This window comes from Tachysurus fulvidraco, chromosome 4, assembly GCF_022655615.1.
Source record: "Tachysurus fulvidraco isolate hzauxx_2018 chromosome 4, HZAU_PFXX_2.0, whole genome shotgun sequence".
Classification (NCBI taxonomy): Eukaryota; Metazoa; Chordata; class Actinopteri; order Siluriformes; family Bagridae; genus Tachysurus; species Tachysurus fulvidraco.
Window position 1 is genome coordinate 14,034,868 of NC_062521.1, and position 20,860 is coordinate 14,055,727.

The 20,860-nt window shown below is 40.1% G+C and overlaps 1 protein-coding gene across 7 annotated transcripts in view; it reads left to right on the forward strand.

Annotated features, from left to right (window-relative positions):
- gbf1 (golgi brefeldin A resistant guanine nucleotide exchange factor 1) overlaps positions 1-20,860 on the forward strand; it is a 54,895-nt gene that overhangs the window by 32,260 nt on the left and 1,775 nt on the right. For 3 of the 7 annotated variants that reach the window (XM_047812777.1, XM_047812780.1, XM_047812781.1), the window contains 36 exons: positions 1,822-1,940; positions 2,418-2,526; positions 2,860-2,920; positions 4,558-4,612; positions 5,906-5,941; positions 6,466-6,610; positions 7,093-7,289; positions 7,426-7,594; positions 7,690-7,901; positions 7,999-8,097; positions 8,215-8,409; positions 8,496-8,688; positions 8,776-8,916; positions 9,037-9,125; positions 9,446-9,648; positions 10,062-10,185; positions 10,854-10,979; positions 12,148-12,230; positions 12,379-12,615; positions 12,736-12,829; positions 12,915-13,091; positions 13,273-13,337; positions 13,587-13,713; positions 13,829-13,900; positions 14,071-14,165; positions 14,329-14,482; positions 14,753-14,978; positions 15,076-15,224; positions 16,496-16,733; positions 17,716-17,918; positions 18,436-18,586; positions 19,263-19,393; positions 19,480-19,581; positions 19,688-19,801; positions 20,267-20,444; positions 20,598-20,759. In XM_047812777.1, coding sequence (XP_047668733.1) covers positions 1,822-1,940; positions 2,418-2,526; positions 2,860-2,920; positions 4,558-4,612; positions 5,906-5,941; positions 6,466-6,610; positions 7,093-7,289; positions 7,426-7,594; positions 7,690-7,901; positions 7,999-8,097; positions 8,215-8,409; positions 8,496-8,688; positions 8,776-8,916; positions 9,037-9,125; positions 9,446-9,648; positions 10,062-10,185; positions 10,854-10,979; positions 12,148-12,230; positions 12,379-12,615; positions 12,736-12,829; positions 12,915-13,091; positions 13,273-13,337; positions 13,587-13,713; positions 13,829-13,900; positions 14,071-14,165; positions 14,329-14,482; positions 14,753-14,978; positions 15,076-15,224; positions 16,496-16,733; positions 17,716-17,918; positions 18,436-18,586; positions 19,263-19,393; positions 19,480-19,581; positions 19,688-19,801; positions 20,267-20,444; positions 20,598-20,759 — 5,031 coding nt within the window. The remainder of the gene's footprint in view (positions 1-1,821; positions 1,941-2,417; positions 2,527-2,859; positions 2,921-4,557; positions 4,613-5,905; positions 5,942-6,465; positions 6,611-7,092; positions 7,290-7,425; positions 7,595-7,689; positions 7,902-7,998; positions 8,098-8,214; positions 8,410-8,495; positions 8,689-8,775; positions 8,917-9,036; positions 9,126-9,445; positions 9,649-10,061; positions 10,186-10,853; positions 10,980-12,147; positions 12,231-12,378; positions 12,616-12,735; positions 12,830-12,914; positions 13,092-13,272; positions 13,338-13,586; positions 13,714-13,828; positions 13,901-14,070; positions 14,166-14,328; positions 14,483-14,752; positions 14,979-15,075; positions 15,225-16,495; positions 16,734-17,715; positions 17,919-18,435; positions 18,587-19,262; positions 19,394-19,479; positions 19,582-19,687; positions 19,802-20,266; positions 20,445-20,597; positions 20,760-20,860) is intronic. The other 4 variants (XM_047812778.1, XM_047812779.1, XM_027142096.2 and 1 more) reach the window with 4 other exon arrangements.

A 20,860-nucleotide genomic window follows, 5' to 3' on the forward strand; every position in this document is an offset into this window, starting at 1 on the left:
AGAAGACTGCCATCTATTGGTCAAAAATGAAACTCCATTTGCTTTCAGCTCTTGTCTGCATATCAGGCACCAGCATGTTCGCGGCATTTAATTCATTTTTATTATTTTTTTGTCAATTTTTAGTTGTATGTTTTTTTTTTTTTTTGTCCACCCAGTTTACAGGTCATTCTAGCTACTTCTTGTATCCTTAGACTTACAGCATGTGCTTTTTATCAGCCAGGCCCTGACGACATGCCTCGTTGTCTCTCACCCCGTGTGTACAGTGAGACATGAGCCCTTCTAGTGCACTGGGGGGTCTGTGTTTGTAAGAGTGAGTTCGTTTGCCGAGGGTTTAATTCCCCTTAAATCTCAGGCCTGAGGTTGGCTGGCTCTGGGGGATGGCCGCACTGACAGATTTCCAGATCCCACTTTTCCCGCTCTCCCAATCCTACTTCTCTCTTTCTGATCTTATCAGGGTAATATTTTCATGCTCCTGTTTAACTGTAGAAGCTGATCAGACATCATGCACCCAGTGTATTTTAAGGTACTTTCTATGAATGAGGATGCAGGTGAGACAGACAAGCATTAGACACAAACCTTTTCATGGTATTTGGTGATTTGAGCTTAAAATAAAGAAAATATTTATATTTTCACCCAGTCAAGAAATGATTTTATTATTGCTAATGAATCCATAACATATTCATAGTTGTGGCTTAATGTTAAGGATGTTTATCGTACAAATTGTTCCTGACGTGGCTTTCTCAGATATGATGGTGTCTGAATGTACTTTGACTTAGCCTATAACTACACGACAGCTGTTTGATCCCCAGTCTCACACACGTTCTCTCACACACAAGCTCACAGTCCCTCAGCCCCACCCATACTGCTGTTATTTCAACAAGGACCCTGCCGCCTGTCTGTGTAGCCGGTGCCAAGCGAGGATTAGTATTTTAGATGACTTCTAATGTTGTGCTGAATAGGCCTTAGCTCTGGTTTCCGTGGAGATTGGGCATTTAGAAAAGCGTCTCATGTTTATTGGGGCCCTTGTTTCTATATAAGCGCTAAATTCTCTAGTGCTCAGGAACTTTTTTCCATGGGGTCTCTATAAATGGTCTCAAGAATGGGTGACAAGAGTTTTCTCATATTTTCTTCACAAATGTAACGTCCCTCATTAACCTCATTGGACGTACACTGTATATAAATACTTTGTCTTTGATTATCCTGTCATTTTGCATGTCAGTTTTCTTTGGAAATCTTTGGATGCAGACTGTTATTCTCTAGGCTGATTAAATCCACCTCAGAAAATTGTCTGCCATTTGAAGCAGCAGAATAAAGGCTACCTTTTCTCAGCTGCGTCCTCTTTTGTGTAGCTAATAATAAGAGAAACGGCCTCTCACCTCACTACTCTACCTGTAGCATGAGCACTGCTTTCCATTCCACACAGCTTGTGCTTATTAGTTAATGAAATAGTCTTTAAAGGCATTGGGAAAGAAAAGCAGCCTGGCTCCAGCTTGCTTTCTGGCCCATCTTAGGTTTCAAAACACTGGCTATCGTTGCCTAGACAGCCAATTTACCCACCTGTGCACAAAGGACACATCTGGTGATTAGATGTCAGATGGCTGCGATAGACCCTTCTCCTAGAGTTACTATGAATGTAAAGGGTGAGATGGGTTGAACAATGCTAAATGTATGTGATTGTATTATTTGATATTTTGATGCTTCACCATAGTCAGTGCACCTCCTGTATGCTGATTGTCTAGATGAAAGTCCTTTTATATGTATTTTTAGAGCCTGGCATCTTTACCAAAACAAATGACCTTTTTAAACACTTGTCCATTACAGATGCCAATCATGAAGCAGCAGCAGATGGGATTGAGAACATGGCTGATGCGGTCACTCATGCAAGATTTGTGGGGACAGACCCGGCTAGCGATGAAGTGGTACTTATGAAAATCCTCCAGGTAATGGCCTGACAAATCTTAAAATCTTACTTGGACTAAATTGTTCAAAAATAGTGCTGGGTGATCTGTAGCATGATCTATTGTGCCTTAGTACATTCTACTGAGATATAACAGTCATCAACACCTTTTATAATGTAGTAAAGTGTAGTTGTATTTGATTGGACATTTAAAATTGTTTTATTTGTTCAGTTTTTATTCCTTCTTTTTGTGTTAAATAATTTGTGTGTGAGACGGTCTGTGATTGACAGGCCTCATGTGTTCTGGTTTGCATTCAGTGTTTTCAGGATCCATCACATCCCTGACCAGAATACAGCAGTTATTGAAGAGCATTCTATTTTTTTTTTTTTTTTTTAAGATATGGCACACAATGTTGTATGATGTACATGTGATACCTACTCAAAAATGACACAGCAGCTATTTGCTACTATGAACTCAGTATTGTCTTATTGATTGTGGACTTTGGTTGTGATATTTCAGGTTTTGAGGACTTTGCTGCTGACTCCAGTGGGAGCCCATCTGACGAACGAGTCTGTGTGTGAGATCATGCAGTCCTGCTTTCGCATTTGCTTTGAGATGAGACTAAGTGGTGAGCCAAGCAACCGAGGTTGCTACAGTCCCCTTGAAACATTATTACCAACCATATATCTCTAAGTGAATAAGACAACCAGTGCAGTCTTGGTTATTATATTGACATTTTCAGCTGTTATGTTGGCACAGTTAAACCTTCACTGCTGACCCAGTGTATGTTAGACTACAGTTCACAGCTCCCTGCCCCCAGTCCCTGAGCAGGGTGCTAATAAAGCCTAGCACTAATCCTGGCCAAACAGAGCAGGACCCTTGGGTCCTGAGCTACTGCTGCTCCCACTTTTCTAAGCTAACCTCCTGCTCACTCCATTCGTGCTCTGTCTGCCCTCCACAGAGCTGCTGAGGAAATCAGCCGAACACACGCTGGTGGACATGGTGCAGCTGCTCTTCTCCAGGTAACCAGAGAGAGGGGAATGGATGAGTGTGGAAGAGAGAGACAGCAAGTGAGGGGGTTGGAGGGGATTAAGGACCCAGTTGTCTGCTGGGTGTAAACATAATCAAACCGAACCTGAGACCAAACACAGCAGGAACTTGTTTTGTGTCCTTAACGGTTTCCAATTTCACTCTCAGGCGATTCCCTAGATTTTCCACTTCCGACGTACAAAAGGTTCTTTGCCAGCCATACGCTAATGAGATTGTGACACTGCAAATGCTTTGCCGGATTCAGGCTGCGTTTTTTTTTTATTATTATTATATATTTTATATATATATATGTGAACAAGCCCCCTCCCGTGGAGGTTTTAACTGTGCATGGCGTTTAAGGAAAAAACAACTTGGATTTAAATCTGTCGTCTTTATTTAGTACACTATTGTGCTGCAATGAATGTCATCAAATTTGTGCAGCACCACTTTGTCCTGCCTTTCAGGTCATAGTGTGCTGCTTCTCTAATGCAATAACATGATTATGGGATGGCATTTATCAGAAGTGCGTATCCGTGGAGACAGCACTTGTATTAGGCTTCTAGTCACATCTCACACAGACAAGAGAATGAGCGTACAAAGCAACCTGGTCTACCATCTGCATATAGATGAGAACTGTACACGCACACACACACACACAACTTAAGACACACAAAAACCAAAAGCAAATCATAGTTTCTGTGAAAGCATTCTCTCCTGTTCAGTTTTGTAAGTACATAAATATATTCTAAAGCCCAGTGTCCTTGATATGACATCAGTAACCTATTTAGATGGGACTATATAATTAAGCACCTTTTTGTCTCTTTGGTATGCATACACACACACACCTTTGCTCCTGCTGCGCTTGTATTATTGCTTAGACCCTCTTGTCCGTGATGTCTTTGTAATAAGGGTGAAAGGCCTTAAAAATGAGTATGTATTTATGTGTGTGTATCTGTATATGCATACATGTAAGGGAAGAGGAGCAGTAATGAGCAGAGGATGGTGTGGGTGGTTGGGGGGATGGTGGGGGGTGCGCGCATGCGTGTGTGTGGCAGAGTGAGAGATGGAGTAATGAACAGCAGATCTTATTGAGTGCTCAGGAGGAGGCTTAAGCAGCCTGCTGAAAGCATTAGGGATGTTAATCTGTTGGACTCACAGATCATCCAATAATTGAGCCAGCAAGACAACACTCTATTAACGCAGAGCAGAGTTAACATCAGGTCTTGTCTCTCCCACTGTGTGAGAGGTGATGGCTTATTTAAGGCAAAGCTGCAGAGTCTACACAACGCACCATGAGAACATCATTTCATCTAATTCAGCTAATGAACCGGCAGCACAGGTCAAAAAGTCATGACACTCGAACAAAGATGGCAGCTCCGCTGACATATTGTTTTCCAACCAGACCTTGAAGGGCCCCTTAGAATGAACAAGACATTTAATTTGGTCCGGCTGGGCAAGAACCACATTCCGCCATCTCAACTTTAAAATTTCATTTGTACTAAACGTAGCATGGTGTGTGTCCAGAATCCACACTATACACACGTCTAGATCCATTTATGTGAGTGAATGAAGATTCTTTTTTTTTTTTTTAATTATCAGTTACTCTGCTCTTATTCTATTCTCATTACAGATTACCACAGTTTAAAGAGGAGGCTAAAAGTTTTGTGGGCGCCAACATGAAGAAGGTAAATATCAAAGATGTGTTGAGTGATTTGAGTCAGTCTCAGTTGACTTTGTCTCATCTGTCTTTTTCTTCCCTAGCGCTTTAATCTCAGACCGGCTTTCCTTACATCTGTTCTCCCTACACAGCTTTGTAGAAAGACACAGCTCGTTTATCCTCATATCCCTTCGCTCAGCTCTTCCATTAATCATTTATTCTGGCATTGATAAATCTCCTATTATATTATAGTTACATTAATATGATTGACTACTGCATCTGTGGATTATTATTAGTATTATTTTTATTTTGAGATTCCCACATTCCCTCCCAATCGCTATGATGCAGTGGGTCTCTTTTCCTTGCCTATAGTACCTTTCTGTGCTGGTTCTTTTCTACAGATCCCAGGATGTATCCTGAACACACAAGATCTTAATAAAGCAGATCACCCTAGAAACACCAATCAGAGTGGTTTAGACAGGGTACTTTTTGCTTATACAAAGTGGGAGTAATGATTGGGCCACCGCTAGCGCATTTAAATACACTGCGAGGCATGGCTTAAAGCAATGACTGCATGTTTTTTTTTTTTTTTTTTTTAATAAGTACATTCTAAATAAAGGCTGTAGCAAATAAGTTGTAATTTAAAAGTAAATACTTAAATGAACTGATGCAGAATATATATATAAAACGATGTGATGGCAATAATTTGCTAGACTCTACATCATATTATAATACAAAGTATTGATGTCTTGAGTAGAACTTAAACCAGGTTTATCTAGTGGTTTAAGGTTTGATTGTATTATGCTGACATCAGTGGACCTCTGGTTGCTGTGTCTGTGAATTAAGATACAAGATATAACCAGTTTTAGAGTGATAGTCCCCATAATCGCAGATGCACATAAATAACAGTTAAATACACCTTTCTCTGAATATACATGTGTATAAGCTGACTTATTAATTATATAATGTGTAAGGAACATTGCTCATATTTTCTGTCTATATAAACGTCATAGCCTGCACATGATGAATGTTTGCTCTGGTTCCCTTGTATGTGTTTGTGAGAGTGTCTTGACAGTTTATGTTCCAGAGAGCTGTGTGTGTTTGTGAAAGTATGTGTCTCTTCAATGGACCATGAGAACATGCATGCATGTATCACTATGTAGTACATAGAATGACACAGTATTCATACTCTAGAGTGGGGGTGTGGGGGTGTGTGTCAGCCCTGTGCATGGTGGTGTGCACTTTGCTGTCATGCTTCTGTATTGTCTGCATGTGTAATGTGTTCATCACTAATCCTGGGGCATGCCCCTTCTCTCCCGAGGCTTACAATATCTTATGGAAAAACAAACGAGTCCAGGTAAGGAGAAGAGATTGCAGTCAATGATCAATGTAACGTCCTTCATCCTATCTCCTTCTTGACCACTGATTTTCCAGCTTTTCCAAATATTGTATGTGAATGACATAATCTATGTAATATATAAATGACAAAACGACAGGCTTTATATAGCAGGTGGTTTCATGATGTGGCTCTTCAAAGATGGTGCATCACTGTAGCCTGACACCAACTTTAAGTTTGTCTTACTTTATAGACTCAATATATGTCAGTGATCAGATATACTCTAGATGAATCCTTGATAAGGTTACAAATGTTACCATTGCATGTTCACTGGCTCCTATCTCGCCACTTCCTGTTTTACATATACAATTTATACCATCACCCGAAGACTGCATCCACACAGAACTTAAGATAATCTTAATGAGTGCATGTGGAACGTGTTCCCGATGAAACAATCGACATTCTTTGATTTTTAGTAGCCGCACTTTAATTCTGCCTTTTAATTTTTCTTTCTTTCTTTCTTTCTTTCTTTCTTTCTTTTTAAGCTGAAAATGCGTGCTGGTGGAATAAATGAATCATCCAAGTGGAAGAAACAGAAGCGTTCTCCTCGTTCCTCTCGTCACATGATACGCAGCCCCTCAGGACAGATGGACCAGGCCCAGCTCAGCACGCTCAGCAACAACATCTCAGGTAAATCTTTAGCTCAGACACTATCACCACTATTGTGTACATCAGTACATGAGTTTTATTGTTTAATAGATGGCAAAAGACTCCTTAAGGAATATTAACTTTAATTCATAAATCTGTAAAATTGCCATGCAAAGACTACTTTACTTAAAAAAAAATTGAATATAGAATAAGACTGCACTGTTTAATAGACCAGTTAACAGCCCACATTTATTCTAACTAAAGATGAATATGACCTGTTAATTATTTAATATGTATACAATATTCATTTACTTATGAAACTTATGAAATGCTTCGAAATTTTTCCTAAATATTGTTATTCAAGTGCGGGCCATAAAATGAAAGAGACGCCGCTGCTTGCGAGGGTCACGAGTGAAGTGGTGTAGTGTTTAGCCATTTTTTCCTTTCTAAAACATGAGGCAATTCAGAATCCATCTTTACAGACACAGTTGTAAACTACCACACTGGTGTCTGTGTGTCTCCAGGTGGAGTTCCATTTATTGAGCAACACGTTGACGGTGATAGTGCAGCTTCCTCCATCTCTAGCCCTACTGCAGACAGTGGACTGGCCAACTGCTCTAAAGCCACATCTAAAGAAGACCTTACAGACCTGGAGAGCTGCTCCACAGCCACCACTCCTAGCACAGCAGCCTCCACTGATGCTCTCATGCTTGACACGCAGGTAAAACTGATGACAACATTAGTATGCTGTTCTCTTGTAGCCACCTGTGCTGATATTGCTGTGCTTAAATATGTTTTAGCTTTGCTCAGATAACCAGGAAATTATATGTATGTTTTGTGCTGTGTTTTGTTGACAGTGTGAGGGTAGACAGGTAGAACGTACTCAGTCTGCCTCAGTAGAGTCCATCCCTGAGGTGCTTGAGGACCGAGATTCATTAGTGGATCAGTCTGACTCTGCATCGGTGCATGACATGGACTATGTTAATCCCAGAGGAGTGCGCTTCACTCAGTCTACTCAGAGAGAGGGTAGAGACTGAATTCTGTTCTTTACAATTTGATAAATGTATTGAATAAGCCCAACGGTTTCCTAAAATGTGCTTACTACATTCATTTTCCATCAGGTGCCGCTCTGATCCCTTATGGACTCCCATGTTTGAGAGAGCTCTTCCGCTTTCTCATTTCTCTCACCAACCCTCACGACCGCCACAACTCGGATGTGATGAAGCATATGGGTTTGCAGCTGCTCAACGTGGCTCTAGAGGCCACACACATCGCTCCCTACCAATCCCTGCTGGTTCTAGTTAAAGATGAACTCTGTAGACATCTCATACAGGTTCATCTTTTCTTTCTGGGTTTAGTTTTGACCATGAATTTATTTCTAAACAATGTAAAATAATTCATAATGCAATAATGCATTTCCATTTTTCTAGTTATTAAATGAAGACCGAATGAATTTGTATGCTGCCTCCATACGAGTATGCTTTCTGTTGTTTGAGAGCATGCGTGGACATCTCAAATTTCAGCTTGAGGTTTGTGTTCTAAATTTCTAGATTTAAATACCTTAGTATCAATTATGCAGACCTCTCTCTAATTTAAACGCAGGTTTAGTATTGTGTGAAAGATCTAATTAACGCTGTCTCTTGTAGATTTATTTGAAGAAGCTAATGGACATCATTACCTCAGAGAACCCCAAGATGCCCTATGAAATGAAGGAAATGGCCCTTGAGGCGATTGTGCATCTGTGGAGAATCCCTAGCTTTGTAACTGAGCTCTATATTAACTATGACTGTGATTTCTACTGTTCCAATCTTTTTGAGGACCTCACTAAGCTGCTCTCCAAGGTGATCCTTTGCAACCTTGATCACTAAATAAATATTTCAGTAATCTAGAAATCAGGGTTGATTTGATTTGTTCTATTGCTTTTCAGAACGCTTTTCCCGTCTCCGGACAGCTCTACACAACACATCTTCTCTCACTCGAAGCCCTGTTAACGGTAATAGACAGCACTGAGGCCCACTGTCAGGCCAAAGTGATGAACAGAGCTGCTGAGCAAGAGCTTTCAGAAACTTTAACAGCCGAAGGAGAGGCCTCCATAGACAGTACCAAGGATGCAGTTAAAGGTTTGATGCATTTTGAGCTGAATTTTAGGAGTCACAAAGTATTTGTTATTCCTCTGCTTCTGCTAATCCTATTGTTTATGCTTACAGAGGCTGGCAAGGCATTGCTTGGTCCAAATGGACAGACTGCTCTAGAGTCTGGAATGCCATCAATATGCCCTCCAACTAGTGGACATCTGATGGCTGAAAAGTTGAGACTTGGTAGGCAAGACCAGGAGGAGACTGACTCGGGTACTCTACTTACTTTGTATTACCTAAATAATACATTTGTTTGAGAATGAACACAATAGTTATATTAACCATTTTGTTTGGCAGTGGAATAATCTCTTGTCCTCTTCCAAAATATTTCAGCTGAAAAGAAAAGTCCCAAAAAGCCTCATCGTTTTAGCAGTTGTCTTCCAGACTCCCAGGAACTGCTGAACATTAGAAACAAGAAAAAGGTAACAAATTATTAGCAAAAAAACAATATCTACAAACGTTTATATATACATATACGTAATGTATTGATGTAACAGAGTATAAGGGTCATTTCAACCACCGGCTCATGTTATACAGTAAGTAATCATTTGAGCTGCAGCTGTAAGAGCGGTGGAACACACCTGCATTTGTTTCATTGTAGTGAAGTCAAAAATTAAAGGTTTTCAGAAATCTGATGGTCACACGTTGTGGCAACAAACAAAATGAAGCATGCTGGTGAAAAATAAAAGCTTTTTTAATCAGAATATGTAAGTAGTTTAATGCATTTGTTTTGTATGTGTAGCTTCTCATCACTGGGACAGAGCAGTTTAATCAGAAGCCTAAGAATGGCATCCAGTTTCTGCAGGATAAAGGTCTTTTGAGTAGCCCTACAGACACCAATGCCGTGGCTCAGTGGCTTAGAGACAACCCCCGACTGGACAAGAAGATGATTGGAGAATATATCAGTGAAAGGAACAATATGGATTTGCTCGATAGTTTTGTCAGGTAAGAATTAATTGAAGATGCATTTCAGGTTATAGTAGATGATGCCGACAGGTTTTAGCTTATCACACTTTATTTTAGCGTATGATTTATATTCAAGCTCAGCAGTTATTGTAAGATAATTAACAGCAAGGTGTTTGCATTAAGACACATTGCTGCAGCTGCTCTTCAGTAATAGTGCTGCTGGTAGAGTGTGCTGCCATCTGCTGTTGTACTGTTATCTGCTGATATTGTACTTTCTCTGTCGGATCTTAAGACATATTTCCTGATGTTTGTGATCATATTACCCTGATTAGCCGTATCAGCCATATCGTCTCAACTCTGTAATTGAATGTGAAGACAACATAATCAGTCTCCGGAGGTGTTAACATTTACTTATATATGATATATGTAATGTAATCATTCTTTCTTTCCAGAACATTCACTTTCCAAGGGCTGCGCATAGACGAGGCGCTGCGCTTGTATCTGGAGGCTTTCCGACTTTCTGGCGAAGCGCCGGTCATTCATCGGCTCTTGGAGACCTTCACTGACAACTGGCATGTGAGTCAGCTGCCATACACACATTCACCTTGGCAGGGACACAGTAACACACACACACACATACTCACACATACACACATACTGTAAATAGAGTGTAGACTGCTGTCTCACTTGCACACAATTACTAGGACACACACACCACATCTTCCATTACCACATGCTAAGTCAATCCTTACCACCAACTGGCCCTATCATCGGGTAATTAGTGACTATGGAACAGCAACCCAGTAGGGATAAAGGACAGGGACATTAGTCATGCAGGTAATCAGGGACAAGGAAAATTAGCAGCAGGACATGTGACATAATCGATCTGTCCTGCAGCAAGAGACGAGGCTAAACCAAAGAAAGAACATTTAGTATGCACTCCTTAAAAAAGCTCGGTTGTCACTGTATGTGACCTGGAAAGTATTCATAGTAATGTCTTTTTTAGTCTCAGTCTGAAAAAAGCAGATGAGCTCATTTCACACAGAATAGATACACAAGTTTGAAACCCTTCCCTTTTATATCAGCTTATTGTAGACACAAGCATGTCTCAGAGGAATTATTGAGACCTATTTATATTAAAGGGATTTACAAAAATATTTCTACTCTTGCTAGATTGTAGATTGCTAGATTGTATTCGATGTTTCGTTCTGTGCCCGTTGTATAGTTCTGTTTTCTGTATGCAGAAAGTGAACGGGAATCCCTTCTTGTCAAATGATGCTGGTTTTGCTTTGGCCTATGCAGTCATTATGTTGAACACGGATCAACACAACCACAACGTGCGCAAGCAGAATATCCCCATGACTATAGAGGTGAGTCGGACATCTCCACTACATTACAGAATTACCCATTTTTAAGGAATTCTTTAAGAGCATTCACTGTCAGTAAACCACTAACAGCTTTTTAGCAGACGTATGTATTTATATCTTTGCCATACATGTTTAATGATGAAAGTAGAATAGATTTTATACATCAGTGGAATGTTATTTGTAAGTCTGCATTCTGCTCTATTACCTTGTACGTTATAAACCTATTACTCTATTAAATATTATTACCGTGTGTTTTCTTGTCTGCTTTCTAAGAATGTATAGACTTCCTTGACTGCATAACTTGTACAAAGCTGTAATTTCTATTTGAATCGATGACAACAAAACTATGTGCTTTTAACTATGGCTGCTTCAGATTTACCACCCTACCAAATGTAGAAAGCTTAAAACCTCTAACTTCTTAAAACCCCCTCAGAAATGTATAATTTTAGGCAACTCTCAGAAGCACTTTTGACTAGACTTAAGTATACACACACACACACACACACACACTTGCATTTGACACTCTTAGAGGTTTATGTTCTAGCCAGGCGTGTCGATAATATTTTAGTACCATAATAATTTTGAAAATCCATCTACAGACCGTGTAAAATGGATCACAATTTCTTGGAAGTTAGTCCTGGGATATGCCCACACTGCATACTTCAGGGATAATTATTGTAGCCGAGTTCTAAGTGAAAGTGGAGCTCTTGAAGCTGAGAGGTCGTAGTGCTGTTTGGTCTGACGTATGTGATTGCAGCTGTCCCGTCTCTGAGGCAGCTATAGTAAATGTCTGGACCAAAGCTCCAGTGTGGAACAACATAGGCCTAACTGGCACTTCCCCCATTCTCCCTGTTTACTCCACTGTTTATTTCTCTTTCTGTTCACCCCTCTCTCCAGGGAGCTTAGCTTTCCCTTGTTTTACCTGCCATTAAGAAGGCATGCAGTAAAACAGTGGCCTAACGCCATCACTCAGCAGCGGATGTGTGTGTTTATTTGGGCTGTGTTTGGCTTTAGACCTGTCTGCCCAACTCTTAACACTTAAGGGACAGCAGAAGCAGTAACCCTGAGGCTCAATATTAGATCTGAAGGGCGATAAGAAAGAGATGTTATTGCAGTTAGCACGAATGAAGGGATTTTATTGGTTCTTTCTTTTTCTTTCCTTTTTTTGTAGCAATTCAGGAAGAATCTGAAAGGTATGAATGGTGGTCAAGATTTTGATCAGGACATGCTGGAAGATATCTACAATGCCATCAAGTAAGATAGCAAAACCATATAGTTTTATATGAATTAGTTAGTTACATTTGATGTACGTCAGACCATCTTTGTTTCCTCACACTGTAGCATACCATTAGCCAAGAAGTGTTTTTAAATGAAGTTGCTGGTGTTTGTGATTTTCCTGCAGGAATGAAGAAATTGTTATGCCTGATGAGCAGAAAGGCCTGGTAAAAGAGAACTATATGTGGAGTGTGCTGCTGCACAGAGGAGCCACATCTGAAGGGATCTTCCTTAATGTGCCTGCAGGCAGCTATGATCACGACCTGTTCACTATGACCTGGGGCCCGACAATCGCTGCCCTTTCCTACGTGTTTGACAAGAGCTTAGAGGAAACCATAATCCAAAAAGCCATTGCAGGTTTTAGGTACATGCTATAGAATAGAAGATGTCTCATTGTAAAATGTTAATCTTGAAAACTAACGAATTATGTCTTTTGATGATGATCAATCCACAATAATCGTGTTGAACTTTGTACCCTTTCCAGGAAATGTGCAATGATTGCAGCACACTATGGCTTTAGTGATGTTTTTGACAATTTAATCATCTCTCTTTGCAAGTTTACCACACTCAACAGTGAGGTAATAACAATGTACAATGTCCGTCTCAATTAGTTCTCCATTTGAGGTCATGCTGTATATGTGACGGTCTGTTTTGTGTGGCCAGTCTGTAGAAAACCTGCCCACAGTTTTTGGCAGCAACGCCAAAGCTCAGATAGCAGCAAAGACCACATTTAGCCTCGCCCATCGCCATGGTGATATCTTGCGAGAGGGTTGGAAAAACATCATGGATGCGATGCTGCAGCTCTTCAGGGCTGAGCTCTTACCCAAATCCATGGTAGAGGTGAGAGAAAGAGCAAGATGCGTTGTTACTCCTTTTGCTACATTTGCACAGAGTTGAAACGCAATTTCGGGGGGAATTTGAAGTTTGTTGCTTCATTATTAAATATCCGTAATGCAGATCTCAATACGAGTATAAAAGTTTAGCTTGTTTAAAGAGTAATCATTTCCTGTTTTCTTCAAAGGTCGAGGACTTTGTTGAACCTAATGGAAAGATTTCTCTACAACGTGAGGAGACCCCATCAAACAGGTCAATTTATTTGACGTCCTTATAATAGATTTTAGACAAAAAAATCCTGATTAAATTAACAATAAGGAATTTGAAGCTATGTGGGTTCATGAACATATTAAAATAAGCATTATTTTGTTTACAAACACATCTGGAATAAAATTAACTGGGTTTTTCTCAGTACTATAAGCTACATTTGAGAAATAGTTGATAAAAAGTTAAAGCAGTTTACAGCATCAATACGCTCACTAAAGGTCGTATCTATCTCAGGGGAGAGTCGGCTGTGTTGAGCTTTGTTAATTGGCTGACACTGAGTGGGGGAGCGGAGCAGTCCGGACAGCGAGGCCCCTCTACTGAAAATCAGGAGGCCAAGCAGGCTGCTCTGCTCTGTATAAAGGTAAATGCACGTTGTACATACGAAATATCTCCCCTTCATTTGTGCTTTCTTTCTGTTATTGCTGCTGAATTCAGTTCTTGATTTTTCTTACACTTTTCTAACCGCCGTCTGACAGCATTGTGACCCTGAGAAACTGATCACAGAAAGCAAGTTTCTGCAGCTGGAATCTCTGCAAGAGCTTATGAAGGTGAGGCCAGTTTTTTCAGCAGCATTAGTCATTGTCTGTTTACAATAACTTTCTCTATCAGCATATGAAATTGAAGGATTTAATCCAGTATACTGCCCAGTTTTTTATATAGATTGATTATGTATAGGGTAATCTATATTTTTTATAATAGATATACCAATATGTTCCAGGCCCTCATCTCAGTGACTCCCGATGAAGAGAACTACGATGAAGAAGATGCTGCTTTCTGTCTAGAGATGCTTCTGCGCATTGTTCTAGAGAATAGGTACTATGACTTAAAATATCATGTTAATACATAGAGATGTTTTCGCGGACTGTCGTAGTTCCAAAGATTAACGTATGAATGCGTTAGTTCTTGTGATGCTATTGGGTATATTTTAAAGCATTGAAAAGAACGACTGACTTTTCTTGTGTTTGGTGACCTACAGGGACCGGGTGACGTGTGTGTGGCAGACTGTGCGTGCACGTTTATATCACCTGTGTGTGCATGCCAATGAGAGCTGTTTCCTGGTGGAAAGAGCTGTAGTGGGTCTACTGAGACTTGCTATACGCTTGCTGCGCAGAGAGGACATCAGCTCACAGGTATGTCCAATCGCTTTTAATTTTCAAAAAAAATCAAGTGTACCTTTTTATTTTTCTCATACAATTGTATAGAAAATATTTGACATCAAGTCTCACATACACACCCTAGACAACACATGATCATTCAGAAACAGCAGGGACATGCATGAAACTTGGTGACATTAGTTACTTGTTGTTGAAAGCGTACAAAGACGCCGCCGGACTAACTATATAGTGAATTTAGAGCCAAGTGTGAAACATGATTTTCCCCTTGCTTTACTCCTTGCACAGGTGCTGCTCTCTTTGCGCTTGCTCCTGATGATGAAGCCTCATGTGTTGTCCAGAGTAAGTCGAGAGGTTGCTTATGGTCTCCATGAGCTTCTCAAAACCAATGCTGCCAACATCCACTGCACTGAGGATTGGTACACACTTTTTACGCTGTTGGAGTGCATCGGTGCCGGAATCAAACCTCCGGCTGCACTGCAGATCACCAGCAGCAGCCCTGACAGTGACACAGGTAAAAGAGTATGTCTGAAAGATATGACGTGCATCCGACACCCCTGACTGTGAAATGGTGTTGTGATAACTGAAATTTAAATTCACGGGTTCTCTAGGTGCTCAGTCTGATAGTGAAGTGAGCTCATACCACCAGAGCGAAGTGACTTTGGATCGAGGTTATACCTCTGACTCTGAGGTCTACACTGAACATAGCAAGCCCAGAATGCCGCGCTCTACAACTGAAGTTGAAGTGGGATGGTTAGTGGTGAGTATAGAAAAACTCTACCCTCGTCTTTTCCTGCATACATTTAACATTACATCTGCTGTAGATCTCTTTTTCAGTTTTGTATTGTAATTTTTTTGTACAGTAGAACATCATGCACTCTTATGAGAATTCTTTAATGTGTAACCCTTCAACTCTTTCAGATATCACACAGTCGTGACATCTAAAGTGCTTGCTGTACACTTTATATGTAGTTTTTAAAAATAAATGATGCTTTAAGGCTGGGTGCAATGGGGAAATTAGAGGCATTGTTATGAAATTGAGTGAGAATTCAGAAATTATGATTGTATATTAAGGAGTGTAGCAGTAGCCGGGAAACGAAATATGTCAGCAGTGTAGTGATAAAGACGTGTCATATCATTAGAGCATGGTTCTCAAGCATTTGCAATTTGATACTCCTTTTTTTTTTTAACATAACCAAGCACTAAATGTTAAGATTCATGGCTACATAAGTCATTATTTAATGCTATGAATACACTTGCAAATTTTAGCTAAAACTAGATCTGTGTGAGATACAGCTCTCCTGAGGCATGGGAAGGAAGGGCTTCTCATTATTCCGCTCACTGTTTACTATGAGCTCATCAGATGTGATATTGGAACAATTGCAATAATGAGCGAGTATTAGTTTACTAACACCTAGGACTTGGATGTTCCCCAAAATGGCAGCTTTTGCCTCCAAATTCTTCACATGTTCATGCTTATACAGTATATCTGTGAGCAGACTTTTTCCATAACACTTTAACAAGTCTAAACTGTACTCTGGACTCACACCTGGACATCTAAATGACATTATAAAAATGTAAAAGCTTTAAAAGCAGAACGGATTTAAAAGCACAATGTGTTTCATGACTTCAAGTTCTTATGAATTTTAGGTAATTCATTACAAATGCAATCTTTAGTATTTTCTTCACATAGCTAACAGGCTATAGTGACTACTAATGTTGGGAAAATAGTTGATGTTCCTATGCGGAGTAAAACAAATGGTTGTGAGATTATTTGTATACGTTTTTCATTTAATAGAAGTGTTCTAGTTTTAATTTTGTAAACGATATAGTATTGTACAGATAATATAAATGTAATTTTCAGCACACTCAGGCTTAACATAGTCATTCAACATGCTAAAGGTTAAATTAACATTTCTATTTTTGGTCCGGCCGTCAATCTTAAATGAGTTTGACACTCTTCATCTGAGGAGACAACGTGAATTCATGTCATCTGCACTTAATGTACTATGTCTTTGTGTTTTTTGTAAGGTTGGTAAGGATGACCTGGAGAGCAGTAGGGCACCACATGTTCCAGCTCAGTCTCCTCTTATAAACCAGTACAGTTTAACATTGGGTCAGGACATGGGCCTGCATGATACCAAGTCCCTCATCAAGTGTGTGGAGTCACTCTCTTTTATCGTACGTGATGCTGCACATGTCACACCTGAGAACTTTGAGCTTTGTGTGAAAGCCATTCGAGTATTTGTGGAAGCCAGTCTTAATGGAGGTTAGTGAATTTAAGTACACACCTGTTCTTTTTGGCTCACTTATCACATCCATGCTTTCTATTTAGAAACAAGACATAGATATCGAAACAACAAAAAGTATTTTATTTACGTCAACTCCTTTATTAAACCACACTTTGAGTCTCACTAAAATATGTTGCTTCAGGGGATTTGGTGCCCTCGCTTTAGAGAAACCGTAGTGGAAATAGCAAAACGAAATAAAAAAAACAAAACTAGTGCTGTCTTACTTTGAACTGACATCATAATTCTGTTTCCTTGGGTTTGCACTTAATCAAACCACTATAGCAAGCCTTATGTGTGTAGACCGACTCCTTTTCAGACCTCGTATGTGCAGATTGACTCCTTTGGGATTAAAGAAGACTTTGTGTGGGCTGGTTCTATAGCACTGTAATTGGATGTGTCAGTGCCTGGAAGCTTTTTGGTTGGGTATCTTAAGCTGTGCTCTAAGGGTGAGTCATTTAACTCGGGGCAATCGAACTGCGTGACTTATATACCCTTGCTCTGTTTTATCCCTCAGTTTTTCAATCCAGCTATTTTCAGTAGGCTTAGTTAAGACATTCAGCACTTTTGGCTCTGTGATTAGACATGGGCTTCTTATTCATCAGAGCACTCCATGCACTTTCGTAGATACCTGCTGTCAACAGGGCTTACGAACTCACTCTGAAAGCAGCTCGATCAAAGAGCGTAGTCCCAACATGTAAAAAGCTAATGGAAATCGTGCTGTAAACATGCAGTATAGTTCTTTGTTTTCTGTACATCAAGAAACAGGAAAAAAAATATTTTGATATGTTTCCAAGGGAAACTATTTTGTTACTGAAATGCACCGATGGTGAAAGATAAAAGATGAGGTTACTGTTATGTCAAATGATTGAAAAGGCAGGAAAGACTGGTAGACAAGTTGACAAAATGAGGTTTAACTCTGTTAACTTTTTTTGTTTCACTGCATTCCTGTGGCTTAAACAGGTTATCGCACCCATGAGAAAAAAAAGAGCCACAAATATGACTCAAAAGCTAGTCGGTTACGGAGGAAGCCACGAGAGAAAGACGGTATGTCCCTACGAGCCAAACCCACCAGTCAGCGGCCCTCCCGTTCCTACAGTGACGATGAGGAGGATGAGGGGGTGCCAGCCAGCTACCATACGGTGTCTTTACAGGTTAGTGAGGACGTAAGTACCGCAGCCCTTTCCCTACTACCTTTGCTGTGTACATGCCTGCTGCCGTAGTGTTGTGTGATGGTGAGGTCCTTTGGGGTAGGAGTATTGCTTTGTTTTTCTTTTTCTATTGCAGCTGAAATTACTGGGTACAATAATTGGTGATAACTGCTGTACATTTTATATCGAATGGCTAATCTAAATCCAAAGGTAATTAATTACCCTGTTTAATAAATCACAGAAAAATAATACATACATTACAACTCATTCAGACCTCTTCACCACCCAGATTTCCTTTGGAATATAAGGCTGCTGCTTATTTCTGTCCCTGCCTGTATTCCTGTATTCCACACTGTTGACTGCAGCTCATTCACCCACTTAGATAAAACAAGATGCATGTTAATCAACTTAGCAGATATCGGTATATTTTTCAGTTTGCTATGTCCTAGAGGGGAATTTGTCATGTAATATTGATGGTAAAGGCAAGTGCATTAGTTCTTAATACTTAATTAATGGTGCTTTTCCACTCTAGTTGTTAGATCTGATGCATACGCTGCACACGAGGGCAGCCAGTATCTATAGCTCATGGGCAGAAGAACAGCGCCATCTGGAGGCAAGTGAAAAGAAGATTGAAGCTGACTCTCAGACGCTGTGGTCAAGCTGCTGGTGTCCTTTGCTTCAAGGTCAGGTTTACAGCAGTCTTACAAAATAAAGATCTCTCACTTTCTTGAGCTGTATTATGAAGCTCCCACGCCATGAGTCACACATCAAGTTTTTCTTGTAGTAGATTGTGTTGTCGTTTCCCTATTCAATACTCATGCCACTTTATTTCTCTCATTTTGTCACATCAGACTGAGAAAGATTTAAATATCAACAGAAAACCCTTAAAGTATGCATGATCTGTAATTCTTTAAGCCATTAGAATTCATTTAAAACATTGTATAAGAAGTCATTACTTTTTTTATACTAAATATTAAAATGGAATAGAAGCATTGCTATACCTTGCCCCATGCCCTAAAAAACTGTCAAGCATGTGCTTTCTTCTCCAGTTACCTAATCATGGTGTAGTTATATTCAGATTAGAGGGTTCAGAGCTGTGGAGCCTAATTTGCGATCACAAACTGAGATCATACAGAATTTTTCATTTGGATTTTTAAAGCAATGTTGATAGATTAATTAATAAAATGCAGTTGATACATTAATATATTACGTTTATATTAATACAGCCACAAAGCAGTGAATCAGCTATCTGAGTGAAGAACATTTAAGAAGCACATTTCTGAGTTTGTGGGTATTTTACTGCCAATAACGTATGTGTCAGCCTGCAGAATAGAGCACTGACTGATATAACCCCTGCAGGTATGGCCTGGCTGTGCTGTGATGCTCGGAGACAGGTTCGGACGCACGCTCTCACTTACCTCCAGAGGGCGCTACTTGTACATGATCTGCAAACACTGGATGCTGTGGAGTGGGAATCCTGTTTCAACAAGGTGAGACAATCTCATGTGACACAGTAGTTAAATACAAGTCAAACACCAATTTATGCTGATTCAGAGCTTAACCCCTTTTATGTCAGGTCCTGTTTCCGCTGCTGACTAAGCTCTTAGACAATATCAGCCCAGCAGATGTTGGGGGCATGGAAGAGACCAGGATGAGGGCCTGCACACTGCTCTCTAAGGTCTGATAGATTTAGTATTTTGTGAACTGTAAATAAAAAAAGTGAATTTGATGATTCAAATCTGCTTTAAAGTGTTCAATGACCCTTGGTGCACTGGCCTCCTCAGGTGTTCCTCCAGCATCTCTCGCCACTTCTTTCTCTCCCCACATTTGCTGCACTCTGGCTTACCATCCTTGATTTCATGGACAAATACATGCATGCTGGCTCCAGTGACCTCCTGGTGAGACACGGCCACAGTAATATTCATAGTTTCTGACGTTGTATTGTGCACAATAAAGCAAGCAAGTACCAACAAAGGCACAGTTTTGTGGTGCACTGTACGCGTTTTAATTTTAAATACAGTACCTGTGAGGTAAAAGCATAGGGTTAATTTCAGCTATACTATGTTTTTAGGCAAAAAGTTTTCTCTTTTTTATAAAGAAGGAAAAAGGAAGTAATGTATGCATTACTTTGTTACATAGTCTGCACTGTATCATGTTCTGTTCCTTTGCCACAGTACCTATTAGTAGCCATTTACTTTTAGATTTCATTATCTGGCATTATTTAATGTATTATTTAACACGAGTGAACATTACATAAGTTGATTTGTTTTTTTAATAATAAGCCAAATAATCAATATCTTCATATTGTCCACCGTTGACATAAATAAAATGCCGTAATTCCTTTTTTTTTTTTTTGCTTTGAGTTGGAGGCGATCCCTGAGTCTTTGAAGAACATGCTTTTGGTAATGGACACAGCTGGGATCTTCCACAGTGCAGACTCGCGTACAGGCTACTCTGATCTGTGGGAAATTACATGGGAGAGGATTGACTGCTTCCTGCCACACCTTCGAGAGGAGCTTTTTAAACAAACAGTCATGCCAGGTATCACAATGCAGAGATTTAATGTTTCACATCACAGTCTGTAATAAACCCTGTCTTTAGAGTGCTTATGTTTTCAGGTTCTCAGTGATTCTCTGTGTATTTCTTCCTGTAATAGTCACTCTTTAATTATCACTGTACCCTGACTGTGTGCAGAACCTGTCCTTAGTGTTCCTGTAGAACCTGCTCCTGCTTCTGTTCCCACTTCTCCCTCTCCTCCTGTGCCATCCCCTGCAGCAGTGCCATCTGCCCCCACAGAGCCAAAGACCCCCAGCAGACCTGCATCTCCTCAGGAGATACAAACACCCAGTGCCAACGGTGAGCCTGGAACAATGCTTGCTGCTTTACATACAGAACCCACCATGCATGTTACACTGAATGAATATAATATCGTGCTTACAAGCGTGCATAAAATCTTT